This window comes from Xiphophorus maculatus, chromosome 13 (genome assembly GCF_002775205.1).
Source record: "Xiphophorus maculatus strain JP 163 A chromosome 13, X_maculatus-5.0-male, whole genome shotgun sequence".
NCBI classification, from domain to species: domain Eukaryota; kingdom Metazoa; phylum Chordata; class Actinopteri; order Cyprinodontiformes; family Poeciliidae; genus Xiphophorus; species Xiphophorus maculatus.
In genome coordinates this window covers 28,531,161-28,552,382 of record NC_036455.1, presented here as the reverse complement: position 1 = coordinate 28,552,382, position 21,222 = coordinate 28,531,161, and the positions used below count along the sequence as shown (strand labels likewise).

Genomic DNA, 21,222 nt, shown 5'->3' with positions numbered 1-21,222 from the left:
TGCTTAAAAGCAAAACAGGGCAGTTGTCTGAACTCTTATTATTGAGCATTCCCTTTTCTAGTGAAGGCGTTTCTCTTTGTTAATATATGCAAATAGGGCGTACCTCTGTTTTGACCAACCAAGAGCTACCTTGGAAAAAAAAACTTAGACCTTCCCCTGAGTTTTAATGACAAATATCAAGAGTCATTTTAGTTATTAAAGTTATAAGTTATTTTCACAAAACCTATCTTGCTCCTCTGCAGTCAGCTTCTCCAAAGATTTGAATCTTTACCTTATCACAAACAATAATGAGATAGAAGTCTTTCTTTCAACCTGTAAAACATAACATTCAAACCATTCCCTTTTGATTCCGATATTGTCATAGTTAGTACATTTTCAAATACATTCTATTTACTAGATTAGTACTTGTAGCTTTGGTAATATACTTTAATCTAACACACTATTGCTATTAATATTAAGAAGGTGTATCAGAAATTAAACCTAAGTGTTTCCAAGATTCCTAAGTTGTGATCAACTCCAGATGCAACTCTGAGCTCCTGGGAAACCCCCGACCTCTGACCTGTGAGCCGGGGAAGATATTCTTTATGGCCTACTAATTTAAAGCCTTTCAAGAGCATAGTGTTTTATGGCTGCTCTAAGTTACAACCTTGCCAGGAGAATGTTTATCTCTGAACTCCTACCTTGCATCAGCTTGTCCAAATAGGAATGTTGATCTACTTAAATGCACATGGCATTAGCTTAACTATATTAAACAATCAAAATAGCCATATTTCCTTAACACCTAAAACCTTTTTAAAAAGTCAACTGCATCGACCACCTTTATTGGCAGGCCAAACCTTTGTCATTCTTGAACAGTCATTTTACACAGGCTCTGTGCTTTTGGTTTTTTTCCCTTTAAAACAAAAGCAATTCGATTATTAAACTTTTGCATTAAAAGTTTTGTTTAAATTTGTTCATTTTTGGTACTTTTACCTAACGCTACCAACATCGTAGTTGTGAATAAAGAGGCTCCAAAAGCAAATGAAAGAAATACTTTTCTTTTATGTTTTTATCTTTTAATATTAATGCATTGAAATCTCAGTAATTCACTTCAGTGACTTCAAATCCTCGTTTTGTTTACATCAGCATATATGCTCTGAGATGGAGAGCACAAAATGAGAAAAACAACATGGCTTTCCTACTAGAGTATTTTGTTTATTTGATGTGCAGCACAAAAATACTGTAGTCTTCAGCAGAATCTGGTACCCAGTATCCAGTTGGATTAAAACGGTGACAAAAGCCTGTCCTCCATTTTCCTCTTAAAACTAAATATTTCTCTATATGCAGAGAAAAACAGACTTCCTGGAAAGTAAGTGGTGCAAGTTATATCGAAGCAGCACTCATCAAATTCAAGTGAATATAGAAAACAAGTTTTTAGCACTTTATTAATCATAAAGAATCTGAGCTGCCTTCCCCTGGAGAATGTAACCTAAGTGAATGTATAATGTTATATTATACAGCAGTGCATTAAATGATGTCAGTGTCGCTGAATTGAATATTCGAATGTTTCTCTTTCAATTTGAAACCGAGCGCTTTCGGTTGTTTTATGCTGTCTTCTCCAGTTACTGCTGTTGAGAGGTTTTTCAAAGATGTAAAAAAAAAAGGGGAAGTAGCATCATGCATTTGTAATGTGGTTGAGGGAATACATGTAGGTTGAGCCATCGCCATGAAACCGAATCGTAAAACATGTCTGAAGCATGTTTTATGTACACGGACTGCACAGAGCCATTTAGTTCCACTAAATTGGATCTAAATGTCAGGTCATAAAAAGGAGCTCTGTTCACTCTCTGAAGGAAAACACTGGTTCCAGTCATGTCAATATCACCTTAGCCTTATCCACAGCTTTTACTCACAGAAGAAAATAATGTAATAGGTTAACTATTTAAAGTCTGTGTTGTGTTTATGCAGGGTTTTAAGTCATAGATTGCACAAAAGACAAACAGGGTTACATCAAAATTCATGGCTGATAGATTAGCAGCTTAGGTTTTCTCAAGTCTTACACTTAAATAACAAAGCAGTAACAAACATAAGAATCCAAATGTGTCACTCAAAGATAGAACTTTTACCCTCCTTTGTCGCAGGTTTTCGTATTTATTTTGGACAGCATATCCTTTTTTTGAGCAGATAACGTTCAATTTTGACCATTAAAACAGTTTTTTTTTCTTCATATAGCCTACTCAAGAATCTGTCTAGAATTTACGTATGTTATTTATTGATAAAGCCAACTTTGTAGGAAATTTATTTAGCTTTTTCATTTCTTTACAACTGATGTCAGGAGACAACTTGCCTAGCTTAACATTAGCCGAGCACAGGGGTCTGAATCCTGCGCCTCCACATGTGGCTCTTTGGCAGCCAGATTATGAAGAGCCATTGTGGAAATGTCGGAAGTGCAGAAATAACACATTTTTGAAAATATAGTTATAGCAAATGCAGATTTTAGCAGGCTCTTTTCTTTTGGCAAGAAATGAATCATGGATGAAAGCTCCACAACAAAATGAAAGAAGTATCAGTAATATATTATTTATACGTCTCATTATTACATTGGAAATTACAAAGTGCTTTTTCAGTTTACATCTGCAAATTGGAAACTGTATCAATGCTGATCCAACATTTCATGTTTTTCTTCATTTTAAAACATAAAAACAAAAATAGAATTGTTTTTATAGAAATGATCACAGATTTTTTACAATGGGTATTTTTGAACATCTTAAAGTTATCTTTTTTCACAAGGTTATGTAATGTTAGATTTTTTTTTACAAGATTTATGTATCTGGACAGAGGGCACAAGCAACTCTTTGGTTTCTAAAGGTTGCAGATCCCTAGCCTAGCTTAACGTTCCAAATAGATTACAATTAGATTAAACCCCATACATTAGCCAAACATTTTCAATGAGAAAACAAAGTTCTTAAAATTTGGTCTGATCTTAAATCTAAAATTCAACTTGGTTTAAAATGTATAACTCCTAAATACTTTAGATGCTTCTCAAGAATTCAAAGCTTACGTCCTCTGCTAAAAGCTGTACTGATGGAAAAAAACAAAACAAATGAAGATAGACAGGAGTACCCACAATGCAAAAAACTACTAATAATAACATAGGTGTATTTTTGCAAGCAGAAATCCTAAACACTAAGGAAAAGGGGGGGATACTATATTTTTCTTCATCAACTAACATATTACTATTCAGTTTTTTGTTCTTGTCCTGATGCAAGAAAAACAAAACAATGTCTACATAGCATTTACGTGTAGCTCCCCCCTCAGCATGGACTTGCTGGACTTAATGATCCTGTGGGCTCCGTCCCTAGCTCCACTCTGCAGCAGGCAGCCGAAGTCATGCATAATCCCACGAAATCTCCCCAGCTTATGAATTTTAAATGGCAAGGCCTAATCACAGGGCAGCTTTAAAGTGATTCCATTTCTAATAGGAAGGCAGACAGCTGGGATGGCCTCCCGTTGTGGCCTGCCATCAACCAGGAAGGTGGATTTTTAGAATATTCAGAAATGAGTGCCGAGTTTATTGAAATCTTTTTTTCCATCTTCATTATGGATGATCACTTTTTAGAAGGAAAAATCTGACTTCTTCTATCTTTGCAGTTTAGTTCTTCCTGAATTAATTGAAAGTTTAACAAAAGACAATACAGTTCCAGCCTTGACTTTCTAAGTTAGTGAAAAAATATTCCATACCTTCAGGGGATTTTTTTTTTTGTGTGCACAGAACTGAATGGAAATTAATGAAAAAAAACTTTTAATCTTTGAACATTTGCAAGTTCTGCTTCACGACTGTGGGTTATGGGTTCTAAAAGAGACGAGTGTGTTTCCTGTTCCATCAGTAAGTCATGAGGAACCCAGCAGGTTGTTGTGCTGTGGGCTCCAGCTTGTTTACTTTTGCTCTTAGTGCCATTAGGGCTTAAGAACCAACAGGGTTCCTATGGAGTCTTGGAAAGTCTGGAAATGTATGGAATTGAATTGTATCATTTTCCAATAATGGATCATTTCAAAAAAGAAAACAAAGCATTTGTTTTTCCAATATATTACAGCTAAAATTCTAAATTCTGAATTAGTTATGGGAGTTTTCCATTAATTCCAGTTAATACCATTAACACTGAAGCTAGACCCTCCTAGATGGATGCAAACTGCATTTCATTGTTTTGTGACATGTGCAATGATAATAAAGTTGAATTCTATTCTATTCTAACTCATTGATCATTTTGGTTTTTGAATTACTGACAAAACCAAGAGAAATGCTCACTTAGTCAAATAAAAAATATATTTGGTTTCATTTTTGGCCTCTGTCCAATCAGAGTTTTGAACTCAGTCTGGTTCACATTTCAAACAAACCTACTGACACCTAACCAAAGTCCTTGTTTTTTATATTTACATGTTTTTGCACCACACAACAGGAATTGAATCTTAACGAATTTGTATTTAGCACAGTGAGTGTAGATCGTGGAAGGGAGCTAATCTAAAAAAAACAAAAATAAATACAGTGAAGGTTCCCTTTACCAGACTTCCAAATTAGAAGCCAACCATAGCATCCTAAATTTCCCCATTGCAAACAATGAATGCTTGTTGTATTCTATTCATAAGGCTGTTTTCTAGAAGATATATTTAATATCTATCCAATTTTTGATTCAGATGTCCAGAATAATATAAAAACTGCCAGAAACCCTGAATACAAGTCTTACAGAATTGTCATGATCCGTGTTTTTCTGTGTGTTTATTTTTGAGTTTCCTGTGTCTCTGAGTCTCCATGTTGTCCTGTCTCCCTTTGATTACTCCCAGGTGTTTCTCTTTCCCTTATTACCTCCTGTGTATTTAGTGTCACCTGTGTGTCTGTGTCTTTGTCCGGTCCTCGTCTCATTTGGCGTCTAGTCTCTGTCATCTGTGTGCCTAGGCCTGTCACGATAGCAAATTTTGCTGAGCGATTGTCTCACAAATTATTGCGATAAACGATAATATTGTTTGAAGACCTTTTTGCACTGATTTAATGGAAATGACATAATAATGCATGCGATTTCTTGCCAAAGTTAGACACACTTTATTTTCAAAAGAACACTTAACACTGGAACTGATAAACTAAATAAACAAAACAACCAAAAACGAAAATAAAATGGTCTCCATTAACAAAAAACGCACTTGAACAAAAACTAAACAACATAAACCCAAAGTGGAAATAAATACTACATTCAACCAAAAGAGTGCAGATTATGAAGTCTGTATATTATGTTGCCCTTCAGTAATAATTAGATTTAAATAGAGAAGATGGGCACATCGACTACCTGATGCAATAATTCACACTACATGATTTATTCCTCCTATTTTTCCCCTTACAACAATCTTAAAACGTTGATCTTTCTAAGATTGTGTGGTGTGTTACGGTAGATCGTCCTCCGATCTAAATCAGGGATTTTCCCCGACTGGGATGTTAACGCAGCCTGTTGAATGTGACAGCCAATCAGAAAGCTGGATTCTCCTCAGCGCTTTCTGAGGGGAAATTACGGAGGGGAATCCCAAACAGCTGACACGGCGCAACCCGAAGTCCAGCGGACATTGGAGATGATACGTGGAAACAACATTAATGTTTATTCAACATGCAAAGAATATAGAAATGACAAGGGGAGGAGTTGGGCAGTTGATAAACCCGGTAACTTTTCAGCTGTTCTTCGTTAACGTGATGTAAACAGGTTCTAATGATTTTCATTCAGTCAGGACTTTACTCTGACACTAGCTACATGCATTGCAGGTAGATTGTAGTAAAGCATTGATTAATGCCTGGTTTTAAAATTAGTTAACTGAACTTGTAGCCATTATTTTGTGCCCATTGTTGGACACCACATGGCAGGACCAAACCCGATCGAACCGTTATACCTAGGATTTCTGTCGGCTAATTTGTGGTCTGTCAGGTTTTGAAAATGGGCCGACAATCGGCCGACAGCTCTAAGATCGTGTAGTGTGCTGCTAGGCTTTACACTGAGGAAATCAGGAAGGGAGGGTCAGTGGAGAGAACCGGAGTTGAGCCTTTTTTCATTCAGTGTCATTAACAGAAAGAGAAAAAGGCCGGAAGAGACGATAATGCCGATAATTAAAATGACATCGATAGTTTTAATTTATTGTACGATTAATCGATTTATTGTTTATCGCGCGACAGGCCTATGTGTGCCCAGTCCGTCATCTTATCCTTTGTGTAACCGGTTGCTACCGGCGTTGAGCCCTGGCTTCTGCTCGGCCATGCTGCCCGGTATTCTGGACATTATTGGACTGTGTAATTCTTGATATTCATTATTAAAACCATCTTACTCGTGTTATCCTGGGTCTGCTGCGTTTCCCTCACCATCTTCCACCACCGTTTCATGACAAGAATAAAGTTTAAGGCGTTCTTAAAGGCTATTTTGAGTTTGTTTTGAAGAAGTGTTCTTTAAAAATCTTATGTCAGCGAGCTAACAACCAATTAGAAAGGAAGTCTGTATCAAACTGGATCCAGCCATCGTAAAAGAAACCCATTGTGAAATAAATAAATGCCTTAACAGTTCATACACCCATAAATCTCAAAACCAGTTTTGCATGAAATGGCTGTTTACACTGAAGAAGCCATTGAAGGGCTGTGGGATTATTGCTGAGTGACTCATCAATAACAGGGTTGTGCATCTGGGGTCTGTGGTAGGTACAACATGTGTCCCAGGACGCTCACAGGGATCCATGCAATAATGTTACATGAGGTGTTACAGAAGGTTTCACAAACGGGGCTTGCTTCATATTTCCACTCAACTTCAATAACACCTAACTCACAAGTAATAAATCAATGGGGGCCAGTGGGCATTATTAAAACGTGCCGGGCAGCAGGTGTGCTTCGCAGTCTGTCAGTAACTTAGTACTAAGCAGAAAAATATTGTCTACACTGTGAGCAATAAAGTAAAACTAAGGATTATTTTATCAATTTAAAAAAGTCAAATGCCGCAGTAAGGATGAGCAGTCTCAGTATTATTGTAGTTAATCATGAGAACTGAATCTGTTGGATTTGGTGAGAATTTCAACACAATATTCAGATATTACCTTGAGGTAAATCATAATAGTACCACATTAGACCATCCGTTCAGCCATCCTAGTTCCTGGTGAGGATAGTTTTACAATTTCTTGAGGAAAAACTTTGACCTGTTATTTGCAGAATTACTTTCATCCAACCACATTTGTTGGCTTTTGAGTAACATTTGCCTCTTAAAGCTGTTGCTACATCTCGAGCTTTTCTTTGACTAGGTCACTCCAAAACCTTTGCTTTGAACCAATCAGAGAGAAACTTGTTGGTGTGCTTTGGATTATTGTCCTGATGTCTAGTCCAAGTGTGATTGACCTTGAGGTCTCCAACCGATGGTCGGACATTCTTCTTCAAGATTTTCTTATTGTCACATTGTATTTTTTACTGAATAGATGGGACACACCTTCTGAAAACTTTCACATTTGTCTTGTCAGTCAACACAGCATTTTCCTAAAAGTTTCGGATTATTAGGATTATTATTAGGTCTTATTTTGCCCAAGATGTGACGTGCCTTTTGCCTTGCTCAGTAGCAAAAGGCACTGAGCAAAAGGTAACCTTTTGTAGCAAAAGGGAGCAAAAGGTATCCCTTTTACAAAGGAAGAAATTAATTCTGGCATGGAGGCCAGATTGCCCAGGTCCTTTCTCACTGTTGAATGATGAACATCGATGAACTTTAGACTTAGACTTAGACTTAGACTGACTTTATTGTCATTTTGCATGCACAGGGTGAATACAGAACCAAATTTCGTTGCATACGGCTCAGGACAATGTTTTGAGCTTCCAATGTTGTGCGGTTACTCCAGAATAAAATAAAATACAGTATAAAATATGAATATAAATATGAATATAAAATATAAAGTGCAGGACTGACAGTAAAATGGAAGTTATTTAGCTCTGTATATGTGCAAGGTATGAAGTGGAGACCAGTTTTTGAGTGCAGTCCAGTTAAGAGTTCAGCAGTCTGATGGCAAGTGGGAAAAAGTTGTTTCAGAACCTGGTGGACCTGCACCGGATGCTGCAGAACCTCTTTCCAGAGGGCAGCAGGGAGAACAGTCCATGGTGGGGGTGTGAGGGGTCACTGACGATGTTTCGGCCTCGGGACACGCAGCGCTGGGATGAAATGTCCTGAATGGAGGGAAGGGGGGCCCCGATGATCCTCTCTGCTGTCTCCACCACTCTCCTCACGTTCTTCCAGTCGGAGGCGCTGCAGCCTCCACACCACACAGAGAGGCAGCTGGTCAGAATGCTCTCTATGGTGCTTCTGTAGAACGTCTTGAGGATGGGCGGGGGCAGGTGTGCTCTTCTCATCCTCCGCAGGAAGTACAAGCGTTTCTGTGCCCTCTTGACCAGAGACGTGGTGTTCACAGTCCAGGTGAGGTCGTTAGTGATGTGCACCCCCAGGAATTTGGTGCTGGTGACCACCTCCACAGCCGAGCTGTTGATGAGCAGTGGAGCGTGGCTGGGCCGGTTCTTCCTGAAGTCGACGATCATCTCCTTCGTCTTGTCAACGTTCAGGATCAGGCTGTTGTCTCTGCACTAGTCCACCAGCTGCTCCACCTCCTCTCTGTAGTCCAGGTCGTTGTCGTCTCTGATGAGGCCCACCACCGTTGTGTCGTCCGCGAACTTCACCATGTGGTTGGTGGCGAACCTGGGGACTTTAGAAACTTTTAAGAGGAAAGTCCTTTTTATCTGCATTTTCTATGGATTTGAAGGTGTTCGAATCGGAGGTTTGGCCTTCATACTCTTGCATGTGTCTGATCTCATTCGATTTTTTAGCCTCGTGTCTGTTTTACGTTAATTAAATCAGCTGTATTTAATTGCATAATGGCATAATGAATTAAACTTCTTGAGTCAACATATTTCAGCAGCTACTTATCAGACTAAAAAAAGTCTCTACTTCCACTTCATACTAAGCATTATAAAAGCTGAGTGGCTATAGAGTGAAACTGTCCTGTCTCTCCAGGAAATATCCAGGATACTACATTGTCTTTATGCTTCCATTTGCATTTGAGCAACAGACGGATATTGGCACTAAAAGCTTCCTCGCTCTCCTGGATTTGTTTCATTCTTCCCATTTCCTCCCGTGTCAGCGTTGCTTTGGAACGGAGGAGTTGCAACGAGAAACGGGACCATTACACGAAAAGAAATGGTCAAGAAATAACATATTTTTCAAAGAGATCAGAGTTTCTGGGAAGCCAATGTAATAGAAGTCTGTTCTTTTTTTTTTTTGCCTCTGAAACCGACAAATGTTGCCGGAGCGGAGGAGTCTGTAGGAACCCGTAGGAGAAAGAAAAGAAACAACAGGCGCATTGTGCTTGTGTCAGGGATGTATGTCTAATCGCCTTTGTTTGAGCACATGGTAATGACTGTAAGGTGGAGGTGGCTGCCACTTTGGATCGTCACACTTTCTCCCTCATAAACCGCCGAGCAATAATCCTTCAGAAAGATCAGACTGATTCCGTGCACCGTCGGAATGTTTTTAGAAACTTTAAGGCTGAAAAATGCGCCGCGAGCCAGACGAGACGAGAAGCGTTCCCAGCTAAACCGTAATCTCAGTCACAATCTCTCAGCACATCAGAGCCCTGACTGTTTTTGAGGACAACGCCCGGTGGAGGGAAAGAAGCTCCGTCTTGGCATGTTGCTAGGCGATGCATTAATATTAATGCTGTCTTTTTCCAGAATGTGTTCTTGTCTCTGCCCCCCCTTGGGAGAAACTGAGGCTTAAAGATATCTCCATCTCACTGATACTTCTTTTATCCTGCTTAAAACTCATATCAAAGGTTTTAATTACATTCTGCTAATGTAGCGCTGCCGAGCTTTGTTGGGGGAGTCGCAATTGCCCTCTGAGTTTCCGGTTGGCTCTGTCGATAAGCTCAACTTTGTTTAATTGAAAAATGTGGACTATTTTCTCGTGTTGTTTGAACCTGCGTGCAGGTTGAGCCTAATCTACTCAACTTCATATCTGATTCTGAGTCCGGCTTCAAAAGCCTGAACGAAGGGAGGAAGAAACAGTGCAATGGCTCTTTTTTTCTTTCTTTCTTCACCTTTTTGAAAATCATTTTACCCAGAGGAAGTAAATCTGTGCTGTTGTCTGCCCTCTGCCTCACCCTTTCCCTCTGCCAGGCTTTTAGCCTGGAGTCTTTGTCTGGGACCTCGATGCTCCTCCCTGCTGCCCTCTCTGCAAAACCATTTTCCTGCCGCTGAAACACAGATGTTATCCATCTGATTAAACGTTCAAGGTTACGTCTCCCAATACATCAAAGTCCCACCTCTGCTGAAAGAAGCAGCGTGACAGCCAGTAGTTTTGGTAGCCTGGAGGTGCAAGCGCCGGTGTCCTCCCATTCATTTTGTTTTTTTCACTGACACCCTATGTGTGCTTTGAATGAAAATTTGTCTTCATGCAATGTTTTTGCTTGTGTACCTTCTTTTATGCAACCAGATTTGCCAGTGACAATATAGTAGAGGCAGTTCCAAAATACCCAGATCACTTTATCATTCTACAACCACAACCTTCAATGACTTCACTGGAATTTTGAACACTAACTAGCACATAATTGGGACGTGGAATGAAAGAGAGTCATGGCTTACAAAGGCTTTTACAAAAAATATCAACCAACTGCTCTAAGAAGTTAGTTAATAAGTGGATCCACATCCAACTGTTCTGGGAAGGTGAATGAAAAGTCGAATGAAGACCAGGGATCACAGCAGGGTCAACAAGAGTATGGCACAATGTCAAACCTACCAAAACATGGCTGTCCATCTAAACTGACCAATCAATGACAGCATTATTCAGATAAGTAGCTAAGATGCTGAAGGTACATCTGGAAAAAGTGTTGGAAAAACTGTTGAAAGGGCATCTAACCTCTGTGGAAGAAGAAATTTATTTTCAACTCCTGTCTGAGGTTTGCTACAAGACAAGTAGGTTGACAAAACAGACATGGAAAGATGTTTTCTAGTCAGATGAAAACACAATTAAACTTTCCGATCTAGATTCTCAAGATATTGGGTAGCCAAAAACAAAACCTTTTGCAGTACCGTGGGAATCATTTTGTTTCTCAGGTACAGAGAAGCTGGTCACAGTTAACAGGATGATGGATGGAGCTAAATATAGAGAAGACATATCAGATGTTTCTCAATAGCTCAGAGTTCTAGTTGGCATGTTTCCCTTAACGTCCAAATAAAATCCAGTAAATTCAATAAAATACTTTGAAGACTCAGACCATGGAGTACACCAGTATCTCAATCACTGACAGAGAATTACCAGGTAACTTGTTTCGCAAGATAATGTGCAAACACCTAAACTTCTACATAAAGGAGCTAGTGATCTGAGTCACTTTTCCACACTGCTGTGTGTGGGCATGGTGTCAACACTTCCTTTAAAGTTTTAAGAAGCTATGGAAAGTTATCTTATTGACTCTTGGTTATTTTGTCAAGGTTTCCGTAATAAAATTAGTCTATTCACGGTGCTTAAGGAAAGCTGTGGTTTCAGTTGTGGGCATGACAAAAAATATGCAGCCAATTGAGATATAGTTAAAAACTATTTCCAACCTTAAGTGGGTTTAGACTGTTATTGGCTTTTTTACTGTTTACAATTAAGACATAAAAATGCATTCTCTTGATTGGCTAATGTCTTACAGTGATGGACATTAGTAGCAAATAAATTATTAGAACTGATTCACATTAAGTTGCCAGATTGAACGTTAAACAGCTGTCACCAACTCCTAAAGGTGTCTATTAGGAGTCCCAGCAAACTACTGCCCTGCTCTTAGACAGGGGACAAGTTTCTTGTGCTCGTCAGTTTCTTTGGAGACTGCAGATCACTGTGGGTGATCTGCAGTACGAACTGTAGGTGATCATGTCTTAAATCAGATGGCTAAAGGGGCAACATTAAGAGTATCAAAAAGGTACTCTTAATGTACCTACTGTAGTTGAACACTAGTCCGCTAGCTAGTGTTCAACATGCTAGCGGACTCATTCAAAACAGTCATTAGAGGGTGTAGGTTTTAGTGTCAGAAGTTGCGTTTTTGTTGGTAACATGAAGTGGAAATTAAAGTCTCACCTCTCGAGTGATGATTGTTCTTTCCTTTTTTCTTACTTCCAGAGATCGATAAAATCCAGAGAGATGAGGGGAAGGAGGAGGAGAAGTTCATTGACGTTGTCATCAACAAGAACATGAAACTGGGCCAGAAAGTTTTAATACCAGTCAAGCAGTTTCCTAAGGTAAGTGACACAGCAGCGCTACCAAAGACGACTTCGACAAAGTGTACAGATGGAGAATTTCGGATTGTGTTATATTTAGATAATGAAGCCAGCTTGAGCAGGTCTGCTTTTGATTCCACCTTCTTTCCAACAGCCACTTGACACTTTCTGATAATATTTTATTTCATTAGATGCATGTCTGCAACATTGTCGGCTGACAGAACTGGGGTACAACTGAGTTGAGATGTTACTTCCTGTCTTGAAGAACTGCAGACATTTTTTAAACACATCATGTAGATACAAGGCACAGCTCTAATGCTCTGACCTTGGACAAAGGTTTTTTGCCCACTTTAAAGTTAGTCGACGTGCAGCTTTAAATAAAGAACAAGACTCAAAAGCGTTTTCTCGCCTTATCTGTAAAGTAGATTTTTTTCCTAAAACTGAAACATATTTTTATCAGTTTAAATAAAATAGTAAAATCTTAGTTAGCAAGAAGAAACACAATCTGTCACTAGTAGCGGGTTGAAAATGTTCTGTTTTCTAATAATGTTCGCAAAGTGAGAGCATTTTGAGGGACAACAGTGATTTTACAGAGAGCACTTAAGCCTCACTTGCCATGAAGAGCTTTCACAAGCATTTGGGTTCTTTGGGCCCACAAGCTCATTGCATGACAGGGATTTCCCACTGGGAGCACGATGAGGAAGGCTGGTGTAAAAGTGAGAGGGCTGCTCTTAGACAGGGGACATCACTCAAGTTTTCACCTCAGTTCTTCAGGGGGTCAGACAGCAGTAACCTGCAGTATGTCAGTGAAGGGGAACGAGGAGGGAAACGACCCATATGGACAAAACTCTGAACCTGTATCACTAGCTCTAGGCTAGGTTTCCAAAGTAGATATCCTCTCCTCATTGTAGCTGAAATAGGATGCAGAGCATAACTATACCACCCTCAGATTAGCATATTAGTTTGCAAAAGTTAGTAATACTACAGTTGCAATAAAGTAGTCGGATCACATCTGCCACTATCACATCATTGGGTATCTGCCAGGCATATCAGTAACGTAGAAAGATTACACCGCCTGAGGTAAATTACTGCACTATTTTTTTTTGTCTGCATGAACACTTTTTGACCACAAGCTACACCAGCCTGCCACAAATATTTTTCAAAAATATCAAATTATTGAGTGGCATGAAAGCCGCAAGTCTTAACGTTCCATGTATATGACACATCTGCTGCATTGTTTTTGTTGCATGGGAGTTACTCAAATGTCACATCAGTGACCCTATAAACAATTTGCTGAACGTCTTGTAGAATATTGCGCCATACAGTCAAGGTGGCGTATTTATAATCCAGTAATGCCTGTTGATGCATATTGTACACATACTAAGAGTTAATTATGCCAAATTTCACTGCTTTGCCTCCTAAATACCAACATTTGCATGTTTGGTACTGTCTTCAAATTAACAAACATTACAGAATTTTACTTAAATGGCAAATAAATTCAGGCATGATGGTGCTCAGAGTGGCTCCAGAAAGCAGCTTCCTGACTTACTTCCTTTTTGAGAACATGAAACATTCGAGAACATCCGTCATATGTCTATACACATACACATGCACACACGGTTAATAATACTCATTCTTTGCAACACAATACCCTCTGTTTTCTTTTCTTTGTTAATTCTGTGATTTTATTTTCCCTTCATTAATGTAATGTATCACATCATATATTTTCTACTTTGATATTAAATAAAAGTTTAAAAAAAAACCCAACAATTTAGAACATTAAAAAAAGGGACAGAGGGACTATTCTATACCCTTCATCTCAATATATGTGCACTATCCAAAATAAAGATGTAATAAAAGAACATACAGAATTATTGCATGTGATGGGATTTTACAAGATGTTTGTCATTTCTTCATATTTACACACACATAAGATGCATACAGGTTGAGAGACAAAAGCGTTTCAACAGAGGCTTTCGTCTGATCTGTTTTTCTTTCTTTTTTTATCAGATTATTTACATAATTTATCCATCTATCCCTTTTCCATTCCTAGTTGGGCCCATTGGGAGCTTTGCTTTATCATCATATATGACTAAATTCAGGCACCACCAGATCATTTTATGGACACACTTTACTTTGACTTAAATACGAGAAGCTTTGTAGTTCAATTTATTGAAACAATGACATTCTCCAACCAAACACCTTAAGTGGGTAATTTCTTTTGATGCATGTCAAAAGAAATCACTGGATTCCAGTCAGGAATCCCATGATTCCTGACTGGATGTCAGCCATTGTTGTTTGAACTGTGATAGCAACCCTGTGCTGTGTTCTGCACACTCTGGTTGTCAACAAGTCCCAAAATAGATTTTCAAAAGGCATTCAGAGAGTACGAACCAGCCTGCTGTAAAAGTTGTCTGTTGACGACAAACTTTAAATCCATTTATACATCAGAGGATGTCATTGCTGAAGAAGACTTAGCAGTGTGTCACAGGGAATATGGATTTCTTTTCAATATGTATTTTTGTGTCCTAATGTAATGTTAATTCCTCATTAAAATATGCTAGCCCCCTGCCATTTGAAGCTAGCAAATATATATATGCTATGCTGAATTACTGTATGTTGCTAAATACTATAAAGGGCAGCAAGACTTTGGGAATGAATCTGTTGATCTCTTTTTTCTGTTGAAGGTGATCCCAGCACTGCTTTTTGGTCCTGTACTTTCATCACTGTTGGGTTGAGGATCCTCTTGAAACAGAATAATTCCAAAAGTATCATTTCAAAGTCAACAGTTTAGTTGTTTTCTTGGTGTTGATGGCCCTTTAGTCACCCGTATTCAACATGTCGTGGAGCTCAAATTAATTGTCCGAACTAATCCTGATGAGCAATGACTGTTGCGCGACACGCAGTATTATCTGAGGCTGATCTGGGTCTCCTAGGTTCACTGCTAACCCGATTTGCTTTGACAGCTTTGATAAGTAGGGCCACTAATACGCTGTTTAGAGCTTCAACAAGCCACCGAAGGAAGACAAATTCAATTTGTTCCTTCTGACAGGTAGCGGCAGCAAGAGGGATAGGTCTGACTTGAATAGGTTTTTCTCCTGAGCTGCGAGCATCACCTCTTGGCTTCTGGCATTGAAGTGGCACTGGCATTTTCCAAACAGCCATTTAGAAGAAGTTAAATCCATCCTCTAGAAACATGGTTGTTTATCAAAAACGAAGCAGGCAAGGACACTGTGCGGCTCGTGCTCGGCTGCCAACTGTGTGATAAAATAGAGAGTTGATTTTTTTTGGGGGGGGAGGTGAATTTGTAGACTTTTAAAGACATAGGAATGTTTTTTTTGTATTTTATTCTAGTGTGTGTACTAAATACTTTAAACCATTAAAAAAACATCTCCAGAAACCATTTACATTCAGTACAGTAGAACATAATCAAAAGTTTGATTTATTTAACTAATTAAACTCAAAAAGTGAAGCTCAAATATTACAGTTTTACATTTCTGTAAGCTGATATTTTTTGCATATTTTGGTAGTTGCAGTCTATAGCTAACCCAGAAATTTAAAAAATCTGAATAATGCACAAGAACAAATAAATAAATGGATAAACACACTTTTCCATACAAAAACATCTACTGAAAAATAAGTCTTTGCAATGTACAGCCTATCAAAACTCACCATAGTCATCATCAGCAGGTCTTGGTACTTTGACGCCATGTGGGCAGATGCCAAGTACGGCTGGAAAATGAAAACAGCATCTTCATTTTGTCAATAGAGGGAAGAATGAATGGCTGCTCTGTCTACAATACACTGGACCAAAACCAGGATCTAACATGGCTCCCCAAATCATCACTGACTCTGGAAACTTCACACTGGACCTCAAGCAGTGTGTCCTGTCCCTGCCCGATATTTATCCAAGTTCTGTGAGCTTGGTTTTCAAATAAAATGCTCATTATCTAGACTTTGCACCACTGAGCAGCAGTGCTCTCTTTTTTTCTCCTTAGCCCAACTAAGGAGCTTTTGATGTTTCTGCTTCACATGTTGAATTTAAAAGTTGAAGATCATGTACGTTGCGGCTTTTGAAGTTTTGTGAATCTCCCCCAAACTGTTAGATGATCTTTTTCTCACAATCTCATGACAGTTGTGTGCAGTCTCATTGATTGGGCACCTATATGTAAAACACGCTTTCATTTCAATATTTGCTTGGATACAAACCTAGAAAAATAGCTTCTTTACTAATGACCTTTTGGGTCATACTCTCTTTGCACTGTGATTGTCTGTTAGACGATTGCCATCTGAGCAGTCTCCACCTCAGATTCTGCCATCTCTTTGTCATAACTTGCTATTTAATCAATAAAAAAAAACAACTAAAGGTTGAGAGAGTCTACCAAAATATTTACTTGTGTAGCATATTTCAACAACAGGGCAGCTCAAAGTGTTATACACTATAAAAACATCAAGCAGTCATGCTTGATGTTGCATAATGCATAACGCATGGATTAGTTTCTCTAGATCTTGCTCAGACATTAGTTCTTTAAGCCTGCATATGTGCTTCGGGTGATAGAAGGCTGACTTTGTAATTGTCTTTATATAGGTTCAGTTGTGAGTCTATCACTACACCCAGATTTTGGGTGTAATTCCTCTGAGTCTGAAGCTACTTTCCTCAATCAGAAAATTTGGATTTCTTCCTCTAGTTTGGGGTCAAGTCTGTGAAATTAATGTTTGGAATAAATAGTTCTTTAACGAGTCTACATATGCATTCTAACCACCATTGCAACGCAATTCCAATTTTGACTATTGTTGTTGAAGAACTAAGACCATTTGGCCTTTTTTAAGTTTGGTTGCATTGTCGGAGACTATCTACATTTCCTGGATCTCTCTCCTGAAAAGCAGCCTTTACACTGGAAGAACAACACACTATTATTGAGGCACACAGAGTCCCACTGGTTTATTTCCAGTCCAGACTGTGGGTTTTCTCTGCTCTCGGAGTGGTGATTTATCCCTCTGCCGTCATTCTGGTCCTGCTGTCCTCAGCACAATTACTCCTTGCGAGCGCGCCTTCCTGGAGAGACGCAGAAATGTATTCAGCAATTGATGAGAAGATGTCAGATGCGCTCCTTTTCTTTCCCCGGCAGCCCCACCCCTATTCAGGTTAAATGTGAGTCATCATGCAGCTCTTTTACTTTTGCTGATGTTTTTGTAATAATCTATATGAATATATGTATGTATATTTTCTTCCTGTATATCATTTGCATCCATGTTGTTTCTCACAACAGAGCAGCAGGAGACAACTTGTGATTAAACGCATCCGCTTATATTTTGGTGATTACAGAAAGCCCAATCCTCTGACATGAAAAAAATCCCTGGCAGGTTTTAGTGAATCACATAATCCCTAATGATAGCAAAAACCTAACGCATCAATCACGGCAGATTTTGATCGCTGATAAAAAAAGGCAGGGATTACAGTTCTTTGTGGAAAAAAGACTGATGTGTTCAGAGGATTGTCTGCAGAACAAGGTGTGCGCTGATGCTGACTTGCTGGATGATGTGTTCAAATGTTCAGATTAAACCTGCTCTCTGACATTTACTGCCATTAATCAAACAAATACAGCGTAAATCTGCATGATCTCTTTTTAAATATCCGGAAACTGAAAGAAGCTCTTGGCAAACATCATTTCTCCATGTCACTAAATTATCAGTGAAACAAAGCAGTATTAGTAGGGAGCTGTTGCCATGGGAGATGTAACGTTCTGAAGGCACCTTATGGATAGAATTAGACGTGAATTAAAGATTCAGCCATTTCTCATGCGTCACTTAGTCTCCATAAACAATACTTTATTAGACGGTTTAACCAACACACTGTCTTGTAACAGTGTCCTCGTTTAAACTCTGTCCTCTATGCCTTTGGGTTTTTGTAAGGGTGTAACTAGATCTCGTTTCAGGGGTTAAGACTCCAACATACTTCATCCGAAGTGCCAAAATCGACTCTCGTTAACGTAGACGCACAATGAATGCACGTTTTACAGACCTAAATGACTACAACGGGAGACTCAAGGATTTCTCAAAAATTCACAACAGAATCAAAGCAACACTCCAGGTATGTTTTTGATGAGGGAATAAGATTCTAACATGATGGCAAAAGAGTCGATTTTACATAATATTTCAGATTTAGAAGACATTTTAGGAAAACCACGATAAAATTTAATTTTGCCTATGTTTCACTGCGTACAATGGAGGAAAAACAACAACTTTACAGGACAACCATGCTGCGATATGCAGTACACAATAACAGAGATGGCGATTGGAGTTTCAGTTCCAGTCGCAAAAACGAAAACTTTTGGCCTTGACTTAAACGTCTGAGTTAAAAACTTTGACACTTGACTTTTAATCAACTCATGTCAACAGGAGTGAAAGTAAATCAGTTTATGAACAACAAACAGCAGCTCAGACAGGTGACGATCTGAGCTGTGTTAATTTATCAGCCTGTGACGTTTAAAGACAGCGGACAGTTAATAACTCATAACAATCTGTTCATGTCAAATGTAAATGTAGAAGATGGTTTTCTAATCATCTGACTCAGAGTTAGGAGAAAAATAAAACATCTGAAACTGAAGGAGGCCAGTGTGAACGCGTATGTAAACAGATACTATTGAAGGAAAAGCACAGACAAAACCGGTTTTAATTTCCCTTGGTTACTTTTTCTTCAAACATAATGTTTTATATTCCTAATGCAGTAAATATGCTTTGATTTAAAGCAGCTCATAGCAGTTTTTGCTGTTCAATCAAATATTAAAAGGTTAAAAGATAACTGCTGAAGAACGTTAAAATATTAAAGAACAAATGTTAATTAAAGCTGCAAGCAGCCTCGGGCGGCCCTCGCAGCAAGCGCCGCTCCGGCCTATTGGCCACCGCGGGGGTTCCGGCCACCGCAGAAGCTCTCGCGCGTTTTCCAGAGCCGCAGCCAACTCCCCACCGCAGAAGCTCCGCCGCAGTTTCCAGCACCGCCGCCCGCTAGCCGCCGCAGTAGCTGTCGCGCATTTTCTCCGCCCGTCCACCGGGCGACACGCGTGAATGCGTTCGGCGGCGCTCCCCGACGACTGTCAAAAAATCTGGTGCAGATCGGTCCATGCGTCGAGGAGATACGGCCGATGTATTACCTTAGGGGGCGCAGTGGAGTCAAATTACATCTCAAACCCGTCGGGCTCTTTAGAGGTGAACAAAGATCATACATATCCAGTTTGGTGCCAATCGGATGATCCATGCGTGAATTAGAGCCAAACGTATGCATATGGCGAGGGACTGATATTCGCCATTTGGCCACGCCCACACGGTTCAGCCAGCAGCGAGCATTGACAGAGTTTATCATCCGAATCACCTTGATTAGGTCAAGAGAGCCATAAACAGAGCTTTCCAAGGAAAAAAACGGCACTTCCGGTTCTGAGGGGGCGGGGCTTAGATGACGTCATAATATGATGACATAGGGTCGTCAGGGTCCCGCCAGGGTCACTCGTGCAAAGTTTGGTGCAGAAGCTATCGACCGTTCACAGTAGAATTACAAATTTTTAATTTTTTCCTACATTACAAAATTGAACTCTGTCTTTCCGTAGGGCAATGCTGCCCTCTGGTGTCGAATTACTGAAATAATGAAACTATTTCAGTAATTTCAGTAATTCGACACCAGAGGGCAGCATTGCACTACGGAATGATAAAGGATCCCCTTTGTAATTACATATTACACAGTCGATCACAGGGGAACTTTGAGCCCTGCTAACCCCGCTTCAACATGCTCCAAAACTCACCATATTGATAACTTTAAATCAGACATGCCTTATGATCAGACTGACCGAGTTTGAAGCCGATCAATCGAAATCCCTAGGAGGAGTTCGATCAAATACGAAGGCTCTAAATGTCAAAATCGAGGTCAAATGAACTTCAATCTAAAATGGCCGACTTCCTGTTGGGTTTAGAGCATGGCTCCAAGAGACTTTTTTGTACGTCCTGACAAGATACACATGTGTACCAAGTTTCGTAATTCTAGGATAAAGCATGGCTTGGGGCTGATTTTTTAAAATATTCCAGGGGGAGATGTAGAGAAATTAGGCCACGCCCACCACATTTCGCTATGGATTCCTGTTCGGGGATGGATAAGGATCCATCCTAGTGAGTTTGGAGCAGCTCACCCCGAAACTGTGGAATTCAGAGCCAAACGAAATTCGATGGCGTTCGCAACGCCGCCACGCCCACCTGCTTCATCGCAGCCGGTCGGGGTTGGAATCCACAACACACCAACATGTCTTCTGTCTCTGGACACAGTTTCATGTTGATTAGGTCAAAGGGCTAAGATAGCGACCGTTCACAGTAAAACATGACACTTCCTGTTCTCAGGGGGCGTGGCCTACGTAAAAAAATAATTTCACCACAGGGTATTTTAGGTAACCCCATAACGATCAATCCCAGAAAGTTTGGTCCCTCTATGTGTTTTTGTATAGGAAATATAAGAGTTTCGTGTTTCATGGCGAGTAGGTGAACTTTGACCCCTGGTAACCCCCCTTCAGCAAGCTCATACAGTCACCAATTTGATAACTTTAAATCAGACATGCCTTATGATCAGACTGACCGAGTTTGAAGCCGATCAATCGAAATCCCTAGGAGGAGTTCGATCAAATGCAAAGGCTGTAAACGTCAAACTCGAGGTCCAGAATGGACCTTCAATACAAAATGGCCGACTTCCTGTTGGGTTTAGAGCATGGCTCTAAGAGACTTTTTTGTACGTCCCGACAAGATACACATGTGTACCAAGTTTCGTAATTCTAGGTTTAAGCATGGCTTGGGGCTGTTCATTTAAAATACTCTAGGGGTCGCTATAGAAAAATCAGGCCACGCCCACCAAATATCGCTATGGATTCCTGTTCGGGGATGGATAAGGATCCATCCTAGTGAGTTTGGAGCAGCTCACCCCGAAA

The 21,222-nt window shown here is 39.7% G+C and overlaps 1 protein-coding gene across 2 annotated transcripts in view; it reads left to right on the top strand.

Annotated features, from left to right (window-relative positions):
• The window catches only part of khdrbs3 (KH RNA binding domain containing, signal transduction associated 3), a 166,649-nt gene that overhangs the window by 59,218 nt on the left and 86,209 nt on the right, over positions 1 to 21,222 (top strand). For both annotated transcript variants that reach the window (XR_002753714.1, XM_023345173.1), the window contains exon 2: positions 12,168 to 12,286. Coding sequence is in view for 1 of the 2 variants with exons in the window: in XM_023345173.1 (XP_023200941.1) it covers positions 12,168 to 12,286 (119 nt within the window). In the remaining variant the exon portion in view is untranslated. The remainder of the gene's footprint in view (positions 1 to 12,167; positions 12,287 to 21,222) is intronic.